This window comes from Taudactylus pleione, unplaced genomic scaffold (genome assembly GCF_031769625.1).
Source record: "Taudactylus pleione unplaced genomic scaffold, aTauple2 ptg000738l, whole genome shotgun sequence".
NCBI lineage: Eukaryota > Metazoa > Chordata > Amphibia > Anura > Myobatrachidae > Taudactylus > Taudactylus pleione.
In genome coordinates this window covers 1,595,240-1,618,825 of record NW_028285140.1, presented here as the reverse complement: position 1 = coordinate 1,618,825, position 23,586 = coordinate 1,595,240, and the positions used below count along the sequence as shown (strand labels likewise).

Here is a 23,586-nt window from a genome sequence, read left to right as displayed (position 1 = left end):
CAGCGTATATATCAGCCCAGGGTTGCTGGATATGCCTGTTCAATCCCTCCAGAGTGGTTAGTGGTTTGGCCACTGCGATCTTAGCCATAAACGCTAAAACCTTTTCCCAAGTTCCATGAATATGATCCTGTCTGACTGTATGTTGGTGTCTGCCTGTGCAGTAGAGGATTAAGCACTGCCCAGATCTGTTTTGTAGAAAGCAATAGCAACCTTGACCCCTTGTGGATTTATAATGCACTAGTCCCCTACACACAGTGGGGGGGGGGTGAGCTATTTTATAGCTGATGGATCAATCACAAGAAAGCAGCCGCCCGGCTCGCTAGCTTTAACTGGTCATGAGTGTTATTCCTGGCTGCCCCCCATTGTGTGTAGTGGGGTGCGCTGGGTAAGGGAGAGCCTAGACATACTATATGTCATATATGTCATCTCCAAATTTGGGATTATTCTCCTTACACCATAGTGAAGGCGGATTACGCTGCTGTGTGCATTCATTCTGCCGTCTAATAGATGAAGGGCCACATTTGTTACCATCGCTAAAGCGCTTCAGTTATACAGACAGTACATTGTTCTGGGCGCACACACTGCAAAGGGGTGAGGGGGCTGGGTAGGGGGGATTCCACTTAGGTGAATGAGGAACTGAGCAGTGAGCGAGATAAATATTCTATCCTATGTAATATAAAAATATATTGTTTTACAACAATGTAAATTCCAGTTTCTTTCCGGATCACATACCTCGCCCTCCCTCGCACTCTTCTGTGCTTATTTAAAAGGAAGATAAAAATGCAACAATTTTTTCAAATTATTATTATGCGTGGCACCGTCCAGCTCAGCCTGGCAGGTACCGCGATCCGCGTCACCCTAGGAATGCAGCGGTAATAGGTGATGAGTCTGCAGCTGTTCCAACAGGTGAACGGTGTATAAATAATATCTGTTTGAAGCTCCCGTTTCCAAGAAACATAAAAATAAAAATCAGTAATCCAAGAGTCTGAGAGGTGACGATATAACACAATAAACAAATGGTGACGTCCATCCCGGCTGCAGGACAGAGGAGTTTTTGCCCACGAGACATATTCTTATTTGTCAGACACTCACTTTTACTGTATATTTAGATGACGGTGGGAAACTTGACCATGATGCCCTCCAATTGCCTCTAATCTGCTGTCTGTGCTCCTCATGGCTATCTAATCAGTGGATGTGTACCACAAGGTGAGGGATAGACAGCCTTTGGGTGGCAAGCTGTGTCTGAACTACAATACCCAGCATTGCTAAGCCAGTTAGCCTTATGTCTTTAACTGGCAGTGCCTTCTGAGAGTTGGTGTTTGGCATCAGTCGCAGAACCCGAGGTGGCCCAACTTCTGCACTTAGTCACTCAGACACCACTTACAGCAGCTGGAGAGCCAGAGGTGGCCCAACTTCTGCACTTAGTCACTCACTGCTTACAGCAGCTGGAGAGCCAGAGGTGGCCCAACTTCTGCACTTAGTCACTCACTGCTTACAGCAGCTGGAGAGCCAGAGGTGGCCCAACTTCTGCACTTAGTCACTCACCACTTACAGCAGCTGGAGAGCCAGAGGTGGCCCAACTTCTGCACTTAGTCACTCACCACTTACAGCAGCTGGAGAGCCAGAGGTGGCCCAACTTCTGCACTTAGTCACTCACCACTTACAGCAGCTGGAGAGCCAGAGATGGCCCAACTTCTGCACTTAGTCACTCAGGCACCGCTTACAGCAGCTGGAGAGACAGAGGTGGCTCAACTTCTGCACTTAGTCACTCACTGCTTACAGTAGCTGGAGAGCCAGAGGTGGCCCAACTTCTGCACAGTCGCTCACCACTTACAGCAGCTGGAGAGACAGAGGTGGCCCAACTTCTGCACTTAGTCACTCACTGCTTACAGCAGCTGGAGAGCCAGAGGTGGCCCAACTTCTGCACTTAGTCACTCACTGCTTACAGCAGCTGGAGAGACAGAGGTGGCCCAACTTCTGCACTTAGTCACTCACTGCTTACAGCAGCTGGAGAGCCAGAGGTGGCCCAACTTCTGCACTTAGTCACTCACCACTTACAGCAGCTGGAGAGCCAGAGGTGGCCCAACTTCTGCACTTAGTCACTCACTGCTTACAGCAGCTGGAGAGCCAGAGGTGGCCCAACTTCTGCACTTAGTCACTCACCACTTACAGCAGCTGGAGAGACAGAGGTGGCCCAACTTCTGCACTTAGTCACTCACCACTTACAGCAGCTGGAGAGACAGAGGTGGCCCAACTTCTGCACTTAGTCACTCACTGCTCACAGCAGCTGGAGAGCCAGAGGTGGCCCAACTTCTGCACTTAGTCACTCACCACTTACAGCAGCTGGAGAGACAGAGGTGGCCCAACTTCTGCACTTAGTCACTCACCACTTACAGCAGCTGGAGAGCCAGAGGTGGCCCAACTTCTGCACTTAGTCACTCAGGTACCGCTTACAGCAGCTGGAGAGCCAGAGGTGACCCAACTTCTGCACTTAGTCACTCAGGCACCACTTACAGCAGCTGGAGAGCCAGAGGTGGCCCAACTTCTGCACTTAGTTACTCACTGCTTACAGCAGCTGGAGAGCCAGAGGTGGCCCAACTTCTGCACTTAGTCACTCAGGCATCGCTTACAACAGCTGGAGAGCCAGAGGTGGCCCAACTTCTGCACTTAGTCACTCAGGCACCGCTTACAGTAGCTGGAGAGCCAGAGGTGGCCCAACTTCTGCACTTAGTCACTCAGGCATCGCTTACAGCAGCTGGAGAGCCAGAGGTGGCCCAACTTCTGCACTTAGTCACTCAGGCATCGCTTACAGCAGCTGGAGAGCCAGAGGTGGCCCAACTTCTGCACTTAGTCACTCAGGCACCGCTTACAGCAGCTGGAGAGCCAGAGGTGGCCCAACTTCTGCACTTAGTCACTCAGGCATCGCTTACAGCAGCTGGAGAGCCAGAGGTGGCCCAACTTCTGCACTTAGTCACTCAGGCATCGCTTACAGCAGCTGGAGAGCCATAGGTGGCCCAACTTCTGCACTTAGTCACTCAGGCACCGCTTACAGCAGCTGGAGAGCCAGAGGTGGCCCAACTTCTGCACTTAGTCACTCAGGCATCGCTTACAGCAGCTGGAGAGCCAGAGGTGGCCCAACTTCTGCACTTAGTCACTCAGGCATCGCTTACAGCAGCTGGAGAGCCAGAGGTGGCCCAACTTCTGCACTTAGTCACTCACCGCTTACTGCAGCTGGAGAGCCAGAGGTGGCCCAACTTCTGCACTTAGTCACTCAGGCACCACTTACAGCAGCTGGAGAGACAGAGGTGACCCAACTTCTGCACTTAGTCACTCACTGCTTGCAACAGCTGGAGAGCCAGAGGTGGCCCAACTTCTGCACTTAGTCACTCAGGCACCGCTTACAGCAGCTGGATAGCCAGAGGTGGCCCAACTTCTGCACTTAGTCACTCAGGCATCGCTTACAACAGCTGGAGAACCAGAGGTGGCCCAACTTCTGCACTTAGTCACTCAGGCACCGCTTACAGCAGCTGGACAGCCAGAGGTGGCCCAACTTCTGCACTTAGTCACTCAGGCACCGCTTACAGCAGCTGGACAGCCAGTTGCATTGCTGTAGCAACATATGGAAAGTGACATTTAGAAATGACTGAAGTATATAACTGTAATGTCTGAGTCTCTGATGGCGTATCATACATCAGTCTAGAAAAAGAAGACCTACAAACCTCTCCTCCAAACGAATACAGGGGAAAAAAATTCCAAGCAAAACAGTGAGAGAAGTGCCGGATGGGCGACAGTCATCGGCTTTATTGCAGCTCTCTTGTCCAATGTAGGTGATCTCAGCTACGCTCAGATCTTATTGCTGGGGACCAGATCAACCAACAGACACCGGTCTCTGGGATCAGACTCTTCCAGGATCCCAGAGAACTGAAACAAGTTATCACCCACCAAAGTGTCAGTCGGTGTCTGTCAGTGATGGTTTAATGAGAGGGGTTTATTGTTTATTCTCATTGTCAGCATACGAATACTAAGCATTTAGTGTTATCGCTGGTTATGCGATAATGTGCATTGCGGGGCTCATTTGGGCGCCCACGGAAGTGCCTGCGTTCTTTGTCTAAACAGTCAGATTTCTTTTTGCTGGGGGGGATTTATTTTCTATTTAAAAATGGTTAACATTTGTTTTATTTTTCTTAGCGCATCTTTAATTCTTCTTTTTCGTCCTATCAGATTCCCATCCAAAGATTGAGTCATTTTTTTTTGCCGTCGTCCTCGGATGCTCCCAGCTTGCACCACGGTAGAATAAGGTCTTGTTTTTTGTTTTGCACCCCCTGTAGGTTGCTAAATAGGACACTTTATATTTAACTACTTTCCTCCTGAATTAGGGTGCACATCGATGCAGCCTCTTGCTCCCCGAAATAGATAGTTGTAGCAGCCACGTGTGGAAGTATCAGAGCGCTGAACTCATGCAACAGATGAAATCTGCCTCTGTTCCTCCTGTTCCCCCTCAGCGTCGCCCATAAGGGGCTGGCGTTTTTTCAGCTCTCGGTGGTACTTCGCCATAAGGGAAGCGTAGATGCATCCGTAAGCCGCCGCCACCACCATCATAATGCAGACCACGCCGCAAACCACCCCGGCAATTATCACGGTGCCAATGGCTCGCCGGACGCTAGCTGGTCGATACCTTTGCCTCTGCGGACAGTCTGATCCCAGCTCTGGTGCCGTGTGGGTGGGACTTGTCTTAGTGCAGGGCGGGGCCGGTCTCTCTGCAGGCCCTGAGCTGTTTTCATCCTCCAGCTGCGAGCAGTAGCTGAACATCTCCACCGGCACCATGCGTATGTCTCTCCCCCGCAGGTCCTTGGGAAGGGTGCACTGCAGCTCGTCAATCTTGCCCCCTGCAGAGATAGAATATGGAAATGACGGTTACAGGCAAGTTACCTGTGCTAGAGAATGTGTCGGTGCTTGTTTGTATTGAGGGGCAGCAAAATATTCTATGTTGCACTTACGCTAAACTTTTGAAAATCACATTTCTATGCACATCTTTTGGCAATAAAATAAAACAAAAAATGAATATGAAAATATATAAAATATAGCAAACAATATATAACTCGCAGTCGCTTTCTTTTGTCAGTTCACAAGTTTATCTGTTGTCGTAGCTTTGCGGTTACATTATTATAGTGTGTGTATGTATCTATATAATAATCTACCAAAGTCTGTCCCGTCTCCAACACGCATCTGCTGTGGGAGCCGCCGCCGCCATGCGCGCGCTGCCCCTCCAATGGCTCCCACCATAGCGAGCAACGGGACAGACCCTAACCAGAGGAGTACTTTGGGCCGGGACCGTGGGCATCCTCAGGGTTCTGTCCTTGGCCCTCTGCTCTCTTCGTTGTGCACCTCCTCTCTGAGTGAGCTCATCAGTTCCCATAGTCTCCTGTCTTATGGCGATGACACCAACTCTCCTGATCTCTCCCCTTCCCTCCTCTCTCGGGTGTCCAGTTACCCCTCTGCCATCTCCTTCTGGACATCTGAGCACTTTCTCAAACTCAACATGACCAAAATGTAACTCATTGTCCTCCCTCCATCTAGAGCCTCCACCCCTCCCGTCCTCTCTATCACTCAGCACCACCAATGTCTTCTCAGTTCTCCGCTGCCTGAGAGTCATCCTTCACTCCTCCCTCTCCTTCATCACATTCAATCTCTTGCCCTATCCTCTCGGTTCCAGCTCCCAGGATGCCACCAAAACCATTGTCTACTGCAACCTTCTCCTCACTGGCCTCCCCTGCTCCCATCTTGCTCCCCTCCAATCTGTACTCCATGCTGCAGCTAGACTCATCTTCCCCTCCCGCCGCTCTGCCTCCCCTTTCTGGCTCCCCTTCCCCTACAGAATCCTCTTCACACCATCATGTACAAGTCCAACTCCAGTGCTCTCTACATCTCCAACCTCATCTCCTTACACATCTCCCTCCAGCCCTCTCCGGTCGGCCAGTGACCACCGCCTTCCCTCCCCCCTTCCCCCCACTATTGGAACAATCTCCTTTGTTCCATCAGGCTATTTCCCAGCCCCATTGCTTCAAGCGAGCGCTGAAAACCCACCTGTTCATTAAAAGCCTATCCGTCCTCCACTTATCCCTGACACCACATAGTCCACCTCACCCCCCTGCTCTCTCCAACTCTCTCACCCCATCTCCTGCCCTTAGCTTTCCATACACTGGCTCACTCCTTATGTCTTCCGTTAGCTGCGCCCACGTTAATAGCTACAGGTTTCAGCTTACGCTGGATATTTCCATAGCCCTATCAGTGCGCATTTGCAAATCAGCCAGATCTCTGCGTACGCTCATCTCGGAATAACCCCCAATTCCGGCGACATGCCCGCAGCACACAGAACGCGTATCCTGCATGCACACGGCCTATTACTCCCACTCAGCCATGGTCTTCTCCAGTGAATCTAGAGTCCTGTCTGCGCAAAGGATGCGGGACTGACGTTCAGGCCAAACCGCAGCAAAATGACACCTACATTTGCGCAATTATACCTGGATTTATGTATAAGGAAAGTCAGGGGCCGGATAATGTCGGACCAAGCCCCCCGGCCCACACTCTACTCTGAATAGAGCATATTTCTGGGCAGTCCGGACTTGTGTTAGAGTGAGGGCAATGGGGAAGCCCCTCCGGGCTCTGTCGCACCCTCACCTCCTGCATTACGCCAGTGCTTGTGACCAATCATCAGAGATTGCTTACCCTTAATTACCATAGCAACACAAATTGTTTGCCATACAAGTAGTACTCCAGTGTGTCCATTCAAATGAGAAGTGTCTAGGTATAGTAATTATCACAGATGATTGTAACGTATCATTTGTTATGACAGACTGTGCAGATAATTATCTCTCGGCACAGTGACAGGAAACAGCTGTTCCGCTCCCTTTACACCAATACGTTACTTGTCTGCAAAACTCTTCAATCGGAAAAGGAAACATGAAGTTATCTGGGAAAGTGTTACTGAATACGCCGGCTTTCAATGCACACAGGTGCCCGAATACTCCCTTTCATGTGTGCATTTATAATTACTAAAGGTAGAAGGCAAAGGATAATTTCCCCATTATCTAAGCATGTTCTCAGGGTTAAAGACACTTTTTAAACCAAATAAATGACTGTCAAACTGTCACAGATATAACACCTGCCACTGTAGAGATCATTGATGCCTATGGTATACCTGTCTTCTGTACTCAACAGCACGTGTCATGCATTTAGGGGCCTATGTATCAAAGCTTGATGTGAGATAAAATTCTGAAATATAGATCACCAACCAATCAGCTCCAAACTATCATTTCTTAAACACAGCCTGCAAAATGTAAGTGACAAGCTGATTGGTTGGTGATCTATATCTCACAATTTTATCTCACATCAAGCTTTGATACATATGCCCCTTAGTGTGTACAGGGAAACAATTTATCATTGACAGTAATCATTTCTGTAATGGCGGGCACGGAGGACACAGCTACTAGTACCGAATGTAAAATGCTGTAAATTTACCCAGTGGGTGAGAGGCATAAATGTAAGTTGCTAACACTGGCTGGGGATACTTATTACACATTTTATGAAGAAATGTGTAAATTTATTTTTGAGCGATTGTAATAACTCCTTATAGCCATCAGGTGTCACTGTTGCTGCTGTTGTTTATTAAGAGGTCAATCAATTGACTTGTACAGACATGTAAATATTCAAGTAATTATGACATAATATTTATAAAAATAAGAATAAAATAAATATATATAAAACAGAAATCTTTCTAAGTAATACATAACAAAGATGTTATATTAACAGTTACATAATTTTTTTTTTTTTTTCTGTTTAAAATCATTATGGTGGTCTTTGAAACGTACAGAAAAATTTTGGATATCTTAAATACTGCTTCCCCCCTGAAATTCTCTGCCTAATTCAGAAAACACACTGTCACTGCTACATCACAGAGAGGTTGTGAGCAACTCACTCTGCTTCTCAAAATCTGTAACCACTGACACAATTCAGTTCACAGTTTGTTTCCAGGCTTACAGGTGTCAGTTATTCACAGCCTCACACATGGCAGCAGCAGCAATATGTTTCTGCATCTTACGTAGGCAATTTCAGGCTAATATCTTATGTCAAATATCAGCAGTCAGTCATATATCAGGCCTTTACTCTTTACATTTCCTCTGTAACTTTATAACCCTTCAAAACGTAACAGAACTCAGAAGAAGATGATTACGCTCAGGGCCGGATTCAAAGTTGGATGCAAGTACCAAAGCGGATATTTCTCGCGATTATATCAACAGACTGCGCATGCGCCAAAGAAAGCGGTCGCTGACTACAGACGCTCCGCACCTTGGTGGGCTCGATGCGAAAGCCCCCAGTTCCCATGCCCGCTAGGGCAAATCTCTGCAACCATGAAATGGGCGGCTGCCGAGCGAGCAGGCCTGTCCCGTGGGGGTGACATAAGAGTGCGGTGGGCATGTGCCCCGGCTTCCGTGCTAGTCTGAGGCATCCTTACGCAGATGAGGCGCCTGTTTCGGACATGGGATGGGTGCAAGTGGCGATACTAATGATGACGGCTGCGGGCGGCAAAACAGCGGGCGGTGGCACCTTCCGCTTGCAGACAGGTACTTGCAGCACCATAAGGTTGGGCAGTAAATCTGGCTGCTGTGCCCACGGGTGGTGCCTTGCGTCCGACTCAGCTGCTGGCCCTCATTTACCAAACTTGCATATGGGTGCAAAATTAGAAGCAACTACAGCAAAAGAAATCAGCAAATTACAAATGAGTTTTGCTCTGTGTCTGGTTGCGAAGGTTCCTGCAATACCCACGTTACTTTGTAGCCACGGTCAGTAACAAAGAAATCTGAGTTACTGAGAAAATAGAACAACCTACGGGGATGGACGTAGCATCTCACCTCGGTAAGTGAACCACTCCATCCAGTGCTTGAAGTCGCGCAGGTTGCAGTCACACTCCCAGGGGTTGTCCCCCAGCTGAATGTTCTCCAAACTGCCCAGTGGCTCAAAGGTCACCCTGTCCAGACTGTGCAGCCGGTTGGAACGTAGCGACAGCCAGTGCAGCATGGGGAGGTCATCGAAGAGCCCTGGGGGCAGCAGAGACAGGAAATTGAGGGAGAGGTCCAGCCGGCGGAGCTGCGGCAGCCCCTGCAGGAGTTCGCGCTCAAGGCCGCGGATGCTGTTGTTGCGCAGACGTATCTCCGTGAGGTTCCCCAGCTCCCCAAAAAGCTGCGAGGGCAGCTGGTCCAGGAAGTTGTTGGAAAGGTCGAGGCGGTGCAAGGAGGTCAGGTTGGAGAAGGGCCCCCCGGACAGGGAGCTGATGCGGTTGTTGAGCAGCAGGAGGATTCGGGTCCCTTGGGGGATGTCAGGAGGGATGGACGTGAGTCCCCGGCCACTGCAGTCCACCTCCATGCCGCTGCTGTTACAGGTGCAAGACGGTGGGCAAGAGAGGAGGTACGAGGCGGCACACAGAGAGAGCGAGCAGACGAGGACTGGACAGCAGAGATCGGGGCGGAAGGAGAAGGACACAAATTAAGGACAACGAGGTCACAGGCACGACGGGGAGATCAGACAAAGACGAGATGGACACGAGAAAGTTAGAGATGAGGTAATGAGGCACCAAGCGAAGATGTATGATGACACGGTACAGACAATACAGAGGACACGTATGTGTGCACAGAACATAGAGAAGAACACGGGAGGTGAATGGGAAAAAGAGGGGACAAAAAGAGAATAATATTACTGTCAGTTGTTACAAGGTATTCATTACAGATGTATCTTATCACACTCACATTTTCCTGCCTATCAGCCAATGAAATCGCTGTCATACTGCGTCTAATTCCATAATAGTTATAGATCATTTATCTGCATTACTGGGCTGGCCGCTCCGACACTAAACCACAGAGAGAATGTTTGTAATGAGCTTATTATTCCTTTACTGACAGGGATACGGGGAGCGCGTTTCACACAAAAACTTTACTCAATGATTAACAGCATTCACAATGGATACGAATAATACAGGCTGGCGCTGCAGTCCCGCTACTCCTACCGGTAACCACAGAAATCAGTACGCTCCAAGCCTACTGTCCGAGCCAATGATGTCACTATGTATGCGTCTCTGCAACCCTGGACCCACGCGTTTCGTCAACAGTTAGAATTTGTCACCCCCTGACGAGGTCCATCTTCTGACGAAACGCGTTTCTCTCTCCCCCTCTATACAGTATGATACACAGTCTGTGATAACCAGCTTTTATCCCCCGTTCTTAGTCTGCCAAGACCCAGATCCTGGAGGATAAATTACTATGGTAAAAATATCCTCCTGAAATAATAATATCTGTATAAAGTTATAGAGGCCAAATATTGTCCAGACTGAGAAGGCAGCAAAATGGCCGCTCGCCTATTTAAAAACGAGAACACGGTGAACTATATCCAACATTTTTATCGTCTACTTATTGAGACATATTTGGAGTTGATTTGTTTTATGACAGTTGTAGTGTTATAATTGCTGTAAATGGCCTCTGGTGTCCGCAAGGCTCTGCTTAATATTTGTAGCCCCCACTTTCCTCCAGACAATGGCAGCTTCAATACGAAGAGGGACCTATTGTAATATAGAGGTTACCCTGCTGCATTCTGTATTGTTTATTTCCACCCAAGTGGGCAGCGACGACTCGGAGATATAAATTGTATTTCTAATGACAAATGAGCATAGGACGAATCCACCATTAATCTAATTTACCGTGACCGGCAAATGACTTTATATGTCCCGATGTTTCCATGTAATAGAAATTTCTGGTTGGCTGAAGCTCTGACTGTATTTTTCTGCATTGTATTTCTGAAAACAATCGGCCAGCGGAACGGGACATAATTGATGGTGTATGTGAGATATATGAGAATGTTTTACATGTGAATTAGCCCTGTGGGGGTATAAAGAGACCACCCAGCATAGATGCACCTTCCCATTCTAGTTCTGAAAGCTGCGGTGAGTGTATTCCTCTTTTTATACTGTCAGGCTGTCTGCTTAATCTGTCCCTGTCCTCTCCGGTGCATTAAACAGGGGGGAGCTGACTGCAAGGGACAGATAAACAGCTAAATAACTAAAATGTAACAAAAGCATATTGCAACATCGCTGCGTTGTCTCTAATAATATATGAATGAAATACAAAAGAAAGTGTTTGTTTTTTTTATTTCAAAGTCTGCAAAACTTTTATCGAAGGGTTAACGGCAGAGGAATTGGAGATTTCCCCATTGTTACCCAACATACCGCAGTTTAACGCCTCTGTAACTTGGCGTTAAGCTGGGTACAACACTGGAGCGACGTCGGGCCGATTTGCCATTTCATAACGACAAATCGCTTACATCGCACAGTGGGCCCGTTTCAGAGCCGCTCGCAAGCGGCCCGATGGTTGCCCTCTGCACATGCGCCGCGTCCGGCGTCCGCATGCGCGAGCCCTGCTGAGCGACCGAAGGTCAGTCGCTACGGGGCTCGCAACAAGACGGGACGGCTATCGATGTTGATTGACAGCTCGCCCCATTTTGTGGGTGTGTAGGGCGGGGTGGTCGCACAAACTCAGGCGTTCCCTTAGGAATGCCTGGCGTCTGTAGGAGGGGTTACTGACATCACTAGTGATGTCAGTAGTGGACTTCCTGCTCTATTAGAGCAGGAAGTCCACTCGGGCTTGCGGCAGCTAGACCCTACCCCAGGGTCTCGTCGCAAGCCCAATGGTCGCGATGATCGCGACTGTCTCCAGCCCGCTCGCACAAGCTGTGGGTGGTCACCCACAGCTTTGTGAGCGTTCGGAGATCAAAAAAAAAAACACGCCCACATTCAGAGCGAGCGGCCGCCAGCAGCGACCGGCTCTGAATGAGCTCCAGTGTGTACCGGTGATTGTGCGCTCCCGCAGTCGCTAGGTTTGATGTGCTGCACTGATCATTCCGACGTTCATTAAATTGTTCCAGTGTGGGTAAGCCATCCCCGTTCAAGGGCGTTCGTTCTGAGGTCGGAAGGAATGCCCGTCGTCTCAGTGTGTACCCAGCTTAAGGTTGTCGATGAATAGGGAAACCTGACCACAGAATAGGTTTTCGCACAGTTATAATAAAGACCCCTTATGTGTCACATATCATATAATGTTTCTGTGCAGCGACTGTACATCTAAAACACAGCGTAGCGCCCCTGATTCGTCCTTGTCTCTGTGACAGGAGGACTTTGTGATTCTATTAAGTCCTCACACAGCCGGAGGATTAATAATGAATCTGTTACAGAGAGAAACCCGTCTAATTGTTCCGCGGATGAAATTGGAGAGAGCTGGTTGTAACTGACACCGACGCTCTGTAACTCGCCCTGTGCCGCATAGTAAATATTTACTGAGCTCTGTCACTACTACCGAGTGTCTCATATACTGAGTGTCTCCAAGTCCCTGTCCAGCACATAATCAGGAGAACTATATCACATCTACACCCTGCTACCGAGTGTCTCATATACTGAGTGTCTCCAAGTCCCTGTCCAGCACATAATCAGGAGAACTATATCACATCTACACCCTGCTACCGAGTGTCTCATATACTGATCGTCTCCAAGTCCCTGTCCAGCACATAATCAGGAGAACTAGATCACATCTACACCCTGCTACCGAGTGTCTCATATACTGATCGTCTCCAAGTCCCTGTCCAGCACATAATCAGGAGAACTAGATCACATCTACACCCTGCTACTGATTGTCTCATATACTGATCGTCTCCAAGTCCCTGTCCAGCATATAATCAGGAGAACTAGATCACATCTACACCCTGCTACTGAGTGTCTCATATACTGATCGTCTCCAAGTCCCTGTCCAGTATATAATCAGGAGAACTAGATCACATCTACACCCTGCTACTGATTGTCTCATATACTGATCGTCTCCAAGTCCCTGTCCAGCATATAATCAGGAGAACTAGATCACATCTACACCCTGCTACTGATTGTCTCATATACTGATCGTCTCCAAGTCCCTGTCCAGCACATAATCAGGAGAACTAGATCACATCTACACCCTGCTACTGATTGTCTCATATACTGATCGTCTCCAAGTCCCTGTCCAGCACATAATCAGGAGAACTAGATCACATCTACACCCTGCTACTGATTGTCTCATATACTGATCGTCTCCAAGTCCCTGTCCAGCATATAATCAGGAGAACTAGATCACATCTACACCCTGCTACTGATTGTCTCATATACTGATCGTCTCCAAGTCCCTGTCCAGCACATAATCAGGAGAACTAGATCACATCTACACCCTGCTACCGAGTGTCTCATATACTGATCGTCTCCAAGTCCCTGTCCAGCATATAATCAGGAGAACTAGATCACATCTACACCCTGCTACTGATTGTCTCATATACTGATCGTCTCCAAGTCCCTGTCCAGCACATAATCAGGAGAACTAGATCACATCTACACCCTGCTACTGATTGTCTCATATACTGATCGTCTCCAAGTCCCTGTCCAGCATATAATCAGGAGAACTAGATCACATCTACACCCTGCTACTGATTGTCTCATATACTGATCGTCTCCAAGTCCCTGTCCAGCACATAATCAGGAGAACTAGATCACATCTACACCCTGCTACTGAGTGTCTCATATACTGATCGTCTCCAAGTCCCTGTCCAGCATATAATTAGGAGAACTAGATCACATCTACACCCTGCTACTGATTGTCTCATATACTGATCGTCTCCAAGTCCCTGTCCAGTATATAATCAGGAGAACTAGATCACATCTACACCCTGCTACTGATTGTCTCATATACTGATCGTCTCCAAGTCCCTGTCCAGCATATAATCAGGAGAACTAGATCACATCTACACCCTGCTACTGATTGTCTCATATACTGATCGTCTCCAAGTCCCTGTCCAGCACATAATCAGGAGAACTAGATCACATCTACACCCTGCTACTGATTGTCTCATATACTGATCGTCTCCAAGTCCCTGTCCAGCACATAATCAGGAGAACTAGATCACATCTACACCCTGCTACTGATTGTCTCATATACTGATCGTCTCCAAGTCCCTGTCCAGCATATAATCAGGAGAACTAGATCACATCTACACCCTGCTACTGATTGTCTCATATACTGATCGTCTCCAAGTCCCTGTCCAGCACATAATCAGGAGAGCTAGATCACATCTACACCCTGCTACCGAGTGTCTCATATACTGATCGTCTCCAAGTCCCTGTCCAGCATATAATCAGGAGAACTAGATCACATCTACACCCTGCTACTGATTGTCTCATATACTGATCGTCTCCAAGTCCCTGTCCAGCACATAATCAGGAGAACTAGATCACATCTACACCCTGCTACTGATTGTCTCATATACTGATCGTCTCCAAGTCCCTGTCCAGCATATAATCAGGAGAACTAGATCACATCTACACCCTGCTACTGGGTGTCTCATATACTGATCGTCTCCAAGTCCCTGTCCAGCACATAATCAGGAGAACTAGATCACATCTACACCCTGCTACTGAGCGTCTCATATACTGATCGTCTCCAAGTCCCTGTCCAGCACATAATCAGGAGAACTAGATCACATCTACACCCTGCTACTGATTGTCTCATATACTGATCGTCTCCAAGTCCCTGTCCAGCACATAATCAGGAGAACTAGATCACATCTACACCCTGCTACTGATTGTCTCATATACTGATCGTCTCCAAGTCCCTGTCCAGTATATAATCAGGAGAACTAGATCACATCTACACCCTGCTACTGATTGTCTCATATACTGATCGTCTCCAAGTCCCTGTCCAGCATATAATCAGGAGAACTAGATCACATCTACACCCTGCTACTGAGTGTCTCATATACTGATCGTCTCCAAGTCCCTGTCCAGCATATAATCAGGAGAACTAGATCACATCTACACCCTGCTACTGATTGTCTCATATACTGATCGTCTCCAAGTCCCTGTCCAGCACATAATCAGGAGAACTAGATCACATCTACACCCTGCTACTGATTGTCTCATATACTGATCGTCTCCAAGTCCCTGTCCAGCATATAATCAGGAGAACTAGATCACATCTACACCCTGCTACTGATTGTCTCATATACTGATCGTCTCCAAGTCCCTGTCCAGCACATAATCAGGAGAACTAGATCACATCTACACCCTGCTACCGAGTGTCTCATATACTGATCGTCTCCAAGTCCCTGTCCAGCATATAATCAGGAGAACTAGATCACATCTACACCCTGCTACTGATTGTCTCATATACTGATCGTCTCCAAGTCCCTGTCCAGCACATAATCAGGAGAACTAGATCACATCTACACCCTGCTACTGATTGTCTCATATACTGATCGTCTCCAAGTCCCTGTCCAGCATATAATCAGGAGAACTAGATCACATCTACACCCTGCTACTGATTGTCTCATATACTGATCGTCTCCAAGTCCCTGTCCAGCACATAATCAGGAGAACTATATCACATCTACACCCTGCTACTGAGCGTCTCATATACTGATCGTCTCCTAGTCCCTGTCCAGTATATAATCAGGAGAACTAGATCACATCTACACCCTGCTACTGAGCGTCTCATATACTGATCGTCTCCAAGTCCCTGTCCAGCATATAATCAGGAGAACTAGATCACATCTACACCCTGCTACTGATTGTCTCATATACTGATCGTCTCCAAGTCCCTGTCCAGCACATAATCAGGAGAACTAGATCACATCTACACCCTGCTACTGATTGTCTCATATACTGATCGTCTCCAAGTCCCTGTCCAGTATATAATCAGGAGAACTAGATCACATCTACACCCTGCTACTGAGCGTCTCATATACTGATCATCTCCTAGTCCCTGTCCAGCATATAATCAGGAGAACTAGATCACATCTACACCCTGCTACTGAGTCTCATATACTGATCGTCTCCAAGTCCCTGTCCAGCACATAATCAGGAGAACTAGATCACATCTACACCCTGCTACTGATTGTCTCATATACTGATCGTCTCCAAGTCCCTGTCCAGCACATAATCAGGAGAACTAGATCACATCTACACCCTGCTACTGATTGTCTCATATACTGATCGTCTCCAAGTCCCTGTCCAGCACATAATCAGGAGAACTAGATCACATCTACACCCTGCTACTGAGCGTCTCATATACTGATCGTCTCCTAGTCCCTGTCCAGCATATAATCAGGAGAACTAGATCACATCTACACACTGCTACTGAGTGTCTCATATACTGATCGTCTCCTAGTCCCTGTCCAGCATATAATCAGGAGAACTAGATCACATCTACACCCTGCTACTGAGTGTCTCATATACTGATCGTCTCCTAGACCCTGTCCAGCATATAATCAGGAGAACTAGATCACATCTACACCCTGCTACTGAGTGTGTCATATACTGATCGTCTCCTAGACCCTGTCCAGTATATAATCAGGAGAACTAGATCACATCTACACCCTGCTACTGAGCGTCTCATATACTGATCGTCTCCAAGTCCCTGTCCAGTATATAATCAGGAGAACTAGATCACATCTACACCCTGCTACTGGGTGTCTCATATACTGATCGTCTCCTAGTCCCTGTCCAGCACATAATCAGGAGAACTAGATCACATCTACACCCTGCTACTGAGCGTCTCATATACTGATCGTCTCCAAGTCTCTGTCCAGCATATAATCAGGAGAACTAGATCACATCTACACCCTGCTACTGAGCGTCTCATATACTGATCGTCTCCAAGTCCCTGTCCAGCACATAATCAGGAGAACTAGATCACATCTACACCCTGCTACTGAGCGTCTCATATACTGATCGTCTCCTAGTCCCTGTCCAGCATATAATCAGGAGAACTAGATCACAGCTACACCCTGCTACCGAGTGTCTCATATACTGATCGTCTCCAAGTCCCTGTCCAGCATATAATCAGGAGAACTAGATCACATCTACACCCTGCTACTGAGCGTCTCATATACTAATCGTCTCCTAGTCCCTGTCCAGCATATAATCAGGAGAACTAGATCACATCTACACACTGCTACTGAGCGTCTCATATACTGATCGTCTCCAAGTCCCTGTCCAGTATATAATCAGGAGAACTAGATCACATCTACACCCTGCTACTGATTGTCTCATATACTGATCGTCTCCTAGTCCCTGTCCAGTATATAATCAGGAGAACTAGATCACATCTACACCCTGCTACTGAGCGTCTCATATACTGATCGTCTCCAAGTCCCTGTCCAGCATATAATCAGGAGAACTAGATCACATCTACACCCTGCTACTGGGTGTCTCATATACTGATCGTCTCCAAGTCCCTGTCCAGTATATAATCAGGAGAACTAGATCACATCTACACCCTGCTACTGAGTGTCTCATATACTGATCGTCTCCTAGTCCCTGTCCAGCATATAATCAGGAGAACTAGATCACATCTACACCCTGCTACTGAGTGTCTCATATACTGATCGTCTCCAAGTCCCTGTCCAGCATATAATCAGGAGAACTAGATCACATCTACACCCTGCTACTGATTGTCTCATATACTGATCGTCTCCAAGTCCCTGTCCAGCACATAATCAGGAGAACTAGATCACATCTACACCCTGCTACTGGGTGTCTCATATACTGATCGTCTCCAAGTCCCTGTCCAGCACATAATCAGGAGAACTAGATCACATCTACACCCTGCTACTGAGCGTCTCATATACTGATCGTCTCCAAGTCCCTGTCCAGCATATAATCAGGAGAACTAGATCACATCTACACCCTGCTACTGATTGTCTCATATACTGATCGTCTCCAAGTCCCTGTCCAGCACATAATCAGGAGAACTAGATCACATCTACACCCTGCTACTGATTGTCTCATATACTGATCGTCTCCAAGTCCCTGTCCAGTATATAATCAGGAAAACTAGATCACATCTACACCCTGCTACTGAGCGTCTCATATACTGATCATCTCCTAGTCCCTGTCCAGCATATAATCAGGAGAACTAGATCACATCTACACCCTGCTACTGAGTGTCTCATATACTGATCGTCTCCAAGTCCCTGTCCAGCACATAATCAGGAGAACTAGATCACATCTACACCCTGCTACTGAGCGTCTCATATACTGATCGTCTCCTAGTCCCTGTCCAGCATATAATCAGGAGAACTAGATCACATCTACACACTGCTACTGAGTGTCTCATATACTGATCGTCTCCTAGTCCCTGTCCAGCATATAATCAGGAGAACTAGATCACATCTACACCCTGCTACTGAGTGTCTCATATACTGATCGTCTCCTAGTCCCTGTCCAGCATATAATCAGGAGAACTAGATCACATCTACACCCTGCTACTGAGCGTTTCATATACTGATCGTCTCCAAGTCCCTGTCCAGTATATAATCAGGAGAACTAGATCACATCTACACCCTGCTACTGGGTGTCTCATATACTGATCGTCTCCTAGTCCCTGTCCAGCACATAATCAGGAGAACTAGATCACATCTACACCCTGCTACTGAGCGTCTCATATACTGATCGTCTCCAAGTCCCTGTCCAGCATATAATCAGGAGAACTAGATCACATCTACACCCTGCTACTGAGCGTCTCATATACTGATCGTCTCCAAGTCCCTGTCCAGCACATAATCAGGAGAACTAGATCACATCTACACACTGCTACTGAGTGTCTCATATACTGATCGTCTCCAAGTCCCTGTCCAGCATATAATCAGGAGAACTAGATCACATCTACACCCTGCTACTGATTGTCTCATATACTGATCGTCTCCAAGTCCCTGTCCAGCATATAATCAGGAGAACTAGATCACATCTACACCCTGCTACTGAGCGTCTCATATACTGATCGTCTCCAAGTCCCTGTCCAGCATATAATCAGGAGAACTAGATCACAGCTACACCCTGCTACCGAGTGTCTCATATACTGATCGTCTCCAAGTCCCTGTCCAGCATATAATCAGGAGAACTAGATCACATCTACACCCTGCTACTGAGCGTCTCATATACTGATCGTCTCCAAGTCCCTGTCCAGCATATAATCAGGAGAACTAGATCACATCTACACCCTGCTACTGAGCGTCTCATATACTGATCGTCTCCTAGTCCCTGTCCAGCATATAATCAGGAGAACTAGATCACATCTACACCCTGCTACTGAGTGTCTCATATACTGATCGTCTCCAAGTCCCTGTCCAGCACATAATCAGGAGGAACTAGATCACATCTACACCCTGCTACTGGGTGTCTCATATATGCTGATCGTCTCCAAGTCCCTGTCCAGCATATAATCAGGAGAACTAGATCACATCTACACCCTGCTACTGAGTGTCTCATATACTGATCGTCTCCTAGTCCCTGTCCAGCATATAATCAGGAGAACTAGATCACATCTACACCCTGCTACTGAGTGTCTCATATACTGATCGTCTCCAAGTCCCTGTCCAGCACATAATCAGGAGGAACTCGATCACATCTACACCCTGCTACTGGGTGTCTCATATATGCTGATCGTCTCCAAGTCCCTGTCCAGCATATAATCAGGATAACTATATCACATCTACACCCTGCTACTGATTGTCTCATATACTGATCGTCTCCAAGTCCCTGTCCAGTATATAATCAGGAGAACTAGATCACATCTACACCCTGCTACTGGGTCTCTCATATACTGATCGTCTCCAAGTCCCTGTCCAGCACATAATCAGGAGAACTAGATCACATCTACACCCTGCTACTGAGCGTCTCATATACTGATCGTCTCCAAGTCCCTGTCCAGCATATAATCAGGAGAACTAGATCACATCTACACCCTGCTACTGAGCGTCTCATATACTGATCGTCTCCAAGTCCCTGTCCAGTATATAATCAGGAGAACTAGATCACATCTACACCCTGCTACTGAGCGTCTCATATACTGATCGTCTCCAAGTCCCTGTCCAGCATATAATCAGGAGAACTAGATCACATCTACACCCTGCTACTGGGTCTCTCATATACTGATCGTCTCCAAGTCCCTGTCCAATATATAATCAGGAGAACTATATCACATCTACACCCTGCTACTGAGCGTCTCATATACTGATCGTCTCCAAGTCCCTGTCCAGCATATAATCAGGAGAACTAGATCACATCTACACCCTGCTACTGAGCGTCTCATATACTGATCGTCTCCAAGTCCCTGTCCAGCACATAATCAGGAGAACTAGATCACATCTACACCCTGCTACTGATTGTCTCATATACTGATCGTCTCCAAGTCCCTGTCCAGCATATAATCAGGAGAACTAGATCACATCTACACCCTGCTACTGATTGTCTCATATACTGATCGTCTCCAAGTCCCTGTCCAGCATATAATCAGGAGAACTAGATCACATCTACACCCTGCTACTGATTGTCTCATATACTGATCGTCTCCAAGTCCCTGTCCAGTATATAATCAGGAGAACTAGATCACATCTACACCCTGCTACTGGGTCTCTCATATACTGATCGTCTCCAAGTCCCTGTCCAGCACATAATCAGGAGAACTAGATCACATCTACACCCTGCTACTGAGTGTCTCATATACTGATCGTCTCCTAGTCCCTCTCCAGCACATAATCAGGAGAACTAGATCACATCTACACCCTGCTACTGAGCGTCTCATATACTGATCGTCTCCAAGTCCCTGTCCAGTATATAATCAGGAGAACTAGATCACATCTACACCCTGCTACTGAGTGTCTCATATACTGATCGTCTCCAAGTCCCTGTCCAGCATATAATCAGGAGAACTAGATCACATCTACACCCTGCTACTGAGCGTCTCATATACTGATCGTCTCCTAGTTCCTGTCCAGTATATTATCAGGAGAACTAGATCACATCTACACCCTGCTACTGAGTGTCTCATATACTGATCGTCTCCAAGTCCCTGTCCAGCATATAATCAGGAGAACTAGATCACATCTACACCCTGCTACTGAGTGTCTCATATACTGATCGTCTCCAAGTCCCTGTCCAGCACATAATCAGGAGAACTAGATAACATCTACACCCTGCTACTGATTGTCTCATATACTGATCGTCTCCAAGTCCCTGTCCAGCACATAATCAGGAGAACTAGATCACATCTACACCCTGCTACTGATTGTCTCATATACTGATCGTCTCCTAGTCCCTGTCCAGCACATAATCAGGAGAACTAGATAACATCTACACCCTGCTACTGAGCGTCTCATATACTGATCGTCTCCAAGTCCCTGTCCAGCATATAATCAGGAGAACTAGATCACATCTACACCCTGCTACTGAGTGTCTCATATACTGATCGTCTCCAAGTCCCTGTCCAGCATATAATCAGGAGAACTAGATCACATCTACACCCTGCTACTGATTGTCTCATATACTGATCGTCTCCAAGTCCCTGTCCAGCATATAATCAGGAGAACTAGATCACATCTACACCCTGCTACTGAGCGTCTCATATGCAGATCGTCTCCTAGTCCCTGTCCAGTATATAATCAGGAGAACTAGATCACATCTACACCCTGCTACTGATTGTCTCATATACTGATCGTCTCCTAGTCCCTGTCCAGCATATAATCACGAGAACTAGATCACATCTACACCCTGCTACTGATTGTCTCATATACTGATCGTCTCCAAGTCCCTGTCCAGCATATAATCAGGAGAACTAGATCACATCTATACCCTGCTACTGAGTGTCTCATATACTGATCGTCTCCAAGTCCCTGTCCAGTATATAATCAGGAGAACTAGATCACATCTACACACTGCTACTGAGCGTCTCATATACTGATCGTCTCCAAGTCCCTGTCCAGTATATAATCAGGAGAACTAGATCACATCTACACCCTGCTACTGATTGTCTCATATACTGATCGTCTCCAAGTCCCTGTCCAGCATATAATCAGGAGAACTAGATCACATCTACACCCTGCTACTGAGCGTCTCATATACTGATCGTCTCCAAGTCCCTGTCCAGCATATAATCAGGAGAACTAGATCACATCTACACCCTGCTACTGAGCGTCTCATATACTGATCGTCTCCTAGTCCCTGTCCAGCATATAATCAGGAGAACTAGATCACATCTACACACTGCTACTGATTGTCTCATATATGCTGATCGTCTCCAAGTCCCTGTCCAGCATATAATCAGGAGAACTAGATCACATCTACACCCTGCTACTGAGCGTCTCATATACTGATCGTCTCCAAGTCCCTGTCCAGCACATAATCAGGAGAACTAGATCACATCTACACCCTGCTACTGAGCGTCTCATATACTGATCGTCTCCAAGTCCCTGTCCAGCATATAATCAGTAGAACTAGATCACAACTACACCCTGCTACTGATTGTCTCCAAGTCCCTGTCCAGCATATAATCAGGAGAACTAGATAACATCTACACCCTGCTACTGATTGTCTCCAAGTCCCTGTCCAGCATATAATCAGGAGGAACTAGATCACATCTATACCCTGCTACTGGGTGTCTCATATACTGATCGTCTCCAAGTCCCTGTCCAGTATATAATCAGGAGAACTAGATCACATCTACACCCTGCTACTGAGCGTCTCATATACTGATCGTCTCCAAGTCCCTGTCCAGTATATAATCAGGAGAACTAGATCACATCTACACCCTGCTACTGAGCGTCTCATATACTGATCGTCTCCAAGTCCCTGTCCAGCATATAATCAGGAGAACTAGATCACATCTATACCCTGCTACTGGGTCTCTCATATACTGATCGTCTCCAAGTCCCTGTCCAGTATATAATCAGGAGAACTATATCACATCTACACCCTGCTACTGAGCGTCTCATATACTGATCGTCTCCAAGTCCCTGTCCAGCATATAATCAGGAGAACTAGATCACATCTACACCCTGCTACTGAGCGTCTCATATACTGATCGTCTCCAAGTCCCTGTCCAGCACATAATCAGGAGAACTAGATCACATCTACACCCTGCTACTGATTGTCTCATATACTGATCGTCTCCAAGTCCCTGTCCAGCATATAATCAGGAGAACTAGATCACATCTACACCCTGCTACTGATTGTCTCATATACTGATCGTCTCCAAGTCCCTGTCCAGTATATAATCAGGAGAACTAGATCACATCTACACCCTGCTACTGGGTCTCTCATATACTGATCGTCTCCAAGTCCCTGTCCAGCACATAATCAGGAGAACTAGATCACATCTACACCCTGCTACTGGGCGTCTCATATACTGATCGTCTCCAAGTCCCTGTCCAGCATATAATCAGGAGAACTAGATCACATCTACACCCTGCTACTGAGTGTCTCATATACTGATCGTCTCCAAGTCCCTGTCCAGCATATAATCAGGAGAACTAGATCACATCTACACCCTGCTACTGAGCGTCTCATATACTGATCGTCTCCTAGTCCCTGTCCAGTATATAATCAGGAGAACTAGATCACATCTACACCCTGCTACTGAGTGTCTCATATACTGATCGTCTCCAAGTCCCTGTCCAGCATATAATCAGGAGAACTAGATCACATCT

General features: G+C 47.1%; 2 protein-coding genes across 7 annotated transcripts in view; one reads left to right on the top strand and one right to left on the bottom strand.

Moving 5' to 3' along the window:
• The window catches only part of CACNA2D4 (calcium voltage-gated channel auxiliary subunit alpha2delta 4), a 512,905-nt gene that overhangs the window by 206,952 nt on the left and 282,367 nt on the right, over nt 1–23,586 (top strand). The gene's annotated exons all lie outside the window — the stretch shown is intronic.
• Nucleotides 3,578–23,586, bottom strand: part of LRTM2 (leucine rich repeat transmembrane protein 2) — a 62,484-nt gene continuing 42,475 nt past the window's right edge. Inside the window, exons 3-4 of the mRNA XM_088457094.1 lie at nt 8,910–9,500; nt 3,578–4,886 (exon numbers count right to left, since the gene is read on the bottom strand). Coding sequence (XP_088313220.1) covers nt 4,456–4,886; nt 8,910–9,500 — 1,022 coding nt within the window. The 3' untranslated portion in view covers nt 3,578–4,455. The remainder of the gene's footprint in view (nt 4,887–8,909; nt 9,501–23,586) is intronic.